Genomic DNA, 1,588 nt, shown 5'->3' with positions numbered 1-1,588 from the left:
AAAACTATTGAGAGGCTGCGTCTGTCCTACCGCCCTCACATCTATAAAACTACTGAGGCTAGAGGGCTGCAAATTGATACGTTGAATATCCACCCTCCATTCTCAATTTTTTCCTCGGTAGTTCCTATTTTATTTAAGGTTAAAATTAACAACGATCGTGCGTCAGGCAACGATTAAGACAGGACATCACCGGGCTGTGGTTAAAGTTTCATGGGCCGCGGCTCATACAGCGTTATACCGAGACCATTGAAAGATAGATCTATTTTCGATGGCCTTGATTATGCGCTGTACAAAAAACTCGATTGCGCTGAAGAAATTTGGGCGCATTTTTTACTTGTTTACTAATGCCTTCAGTGCATTGCTCTGACGACACTAGCCGCCTATGCGGCTTCAAGAGGTCAAAAGCGACGCGCGGTCCTTCGGACGTCATGAGCAAACTTCCAACTTCATTGAAACTGAGGAAGTTGCCAGCAGATCTTGCCTGACAGAAGCTGACTGGTAACCGGAGAGGTGTATAACTATATCGTTATTTTATCCATTTTACTTAGTCTAGAAAATGATGAGAGTCATTTTTGCATGTATCTGATGATGACGACGTTGTTCTCGACTAAAAGAACCGTTTTCATAATCGTTATTGAATCCAGACATTCACTGAACTGGTCTTTTATTTATTGCAGCCACTGTAGCCTCGACAGCGACCTAAGCGATCATCAGCCGCCTCACCGAGAACTGCAGTCGAGGAGAACTCTCGCCAGCGGCGTTTCGAAGAAGGCACATACTATACGGCACTGACAGAAGATGATGGGCATCGCATGTGGATTATTAGTAAGCTTGGCCATTCTGGGCATATCCGCTGCGGTCATTCACACCCTCATTCATCCTAACACAGGACTGGTTCTCTTGGCTAGGAACCAAACAGTTAAAAGACACTGAAAGATTGACTTTTGAAACAGGAAAATATGGCCTCCAAAAAAAGGTCGCATTCTTGCTACGAAGTTAACGATAACAATCCCTTTGTCCTTTCCGAAGCATCTCTACTTTTTCACGCTTCAGGAGATTCTATAAAGGACTGAGAACTGTTATGTATAACAAAGGAATCCCAGTAGATATAGTAAATAGTTGTTGGTCCTTCTGTCACTTGCTGCACTCGACTGCAGTTGAAAATTGTTAGCGTATGTATACAGTATATATATAAATCTATATTATGTGTGTGCGTGTGTGTATGTATGTATGTAAGTACCAAATAAAAAAATTAAATTATAAATCCTGACCGTTTTCTTCTTTAGTTTTCTAAGACATTCTGAAAGAGACAGTCTATAAAACATACAGAGAGTAAAAGGAAATATGTACCACACCTAACAAAACAAATAAGGGTGTGTGTGTGTGTGTGTGTGTGTGTGTGTGTGAGTGTGAGTGCGTCCTTGTGTACTTAGGTCTCTCAATATGTACATACATATCCAGTATAATGAAATAAAAGTATCCTGATAAGTATAACGGCACTTTATAACAACAACCAAGAAGCAACACGTCAGGATGTTATTTTTGATCTGTCATGACTGAAACAATCGATCAAATATGGAATGCAAAT

At 40.7% G+C, this 1,588-nt stretch overlaps 1 protein-coding gene across 1 annotated transcript in view; it reads left to right on the top strand.

The window, feature by feature from the left end:
• LOC135218639 (uncharacterized) overlaps positions 1–1,159 on the top strand; it is a 4,555-nt gene extending 3,396 nt beyond the window's left edge. Inside the window, exon 3 of the mRNA XM_064255079.1 lies at positions 678–1,159. Coding sequence (XP_064111149.1) covers positions 678–792 — 115 coding nt within the window. The 3' untranslated portion in view covers positions 793–1,159. The remainder of the gene's footprint in view (positions 1–677) is intronic.
• Positions 1,160–1,588: the final 429 nt, after the last annotated feature.

Source organism: Macrobrachium nipponense, chromosome 9 (genome assembly GCF_015104395.2).
Source record: "Macrobrachium nipponense isolate FS-2020 chromosome 9, ASM1510439v2, whole genome shotgun sequence".
In the NCBI taxonomy this organism is placed as follows: domain Eukaryota; kingdom Metazoa; phylum Arthropoda; class Malacostraca; order Decapoda; family Palaemonidae; genus Macrobrachium; species Macrobrachium nipponense.
The sequence above is the reverse complement of the archived record's forward strand: the minus strand, read 5'-3'. Positions and strand labels throughout refer to the sequence as shown.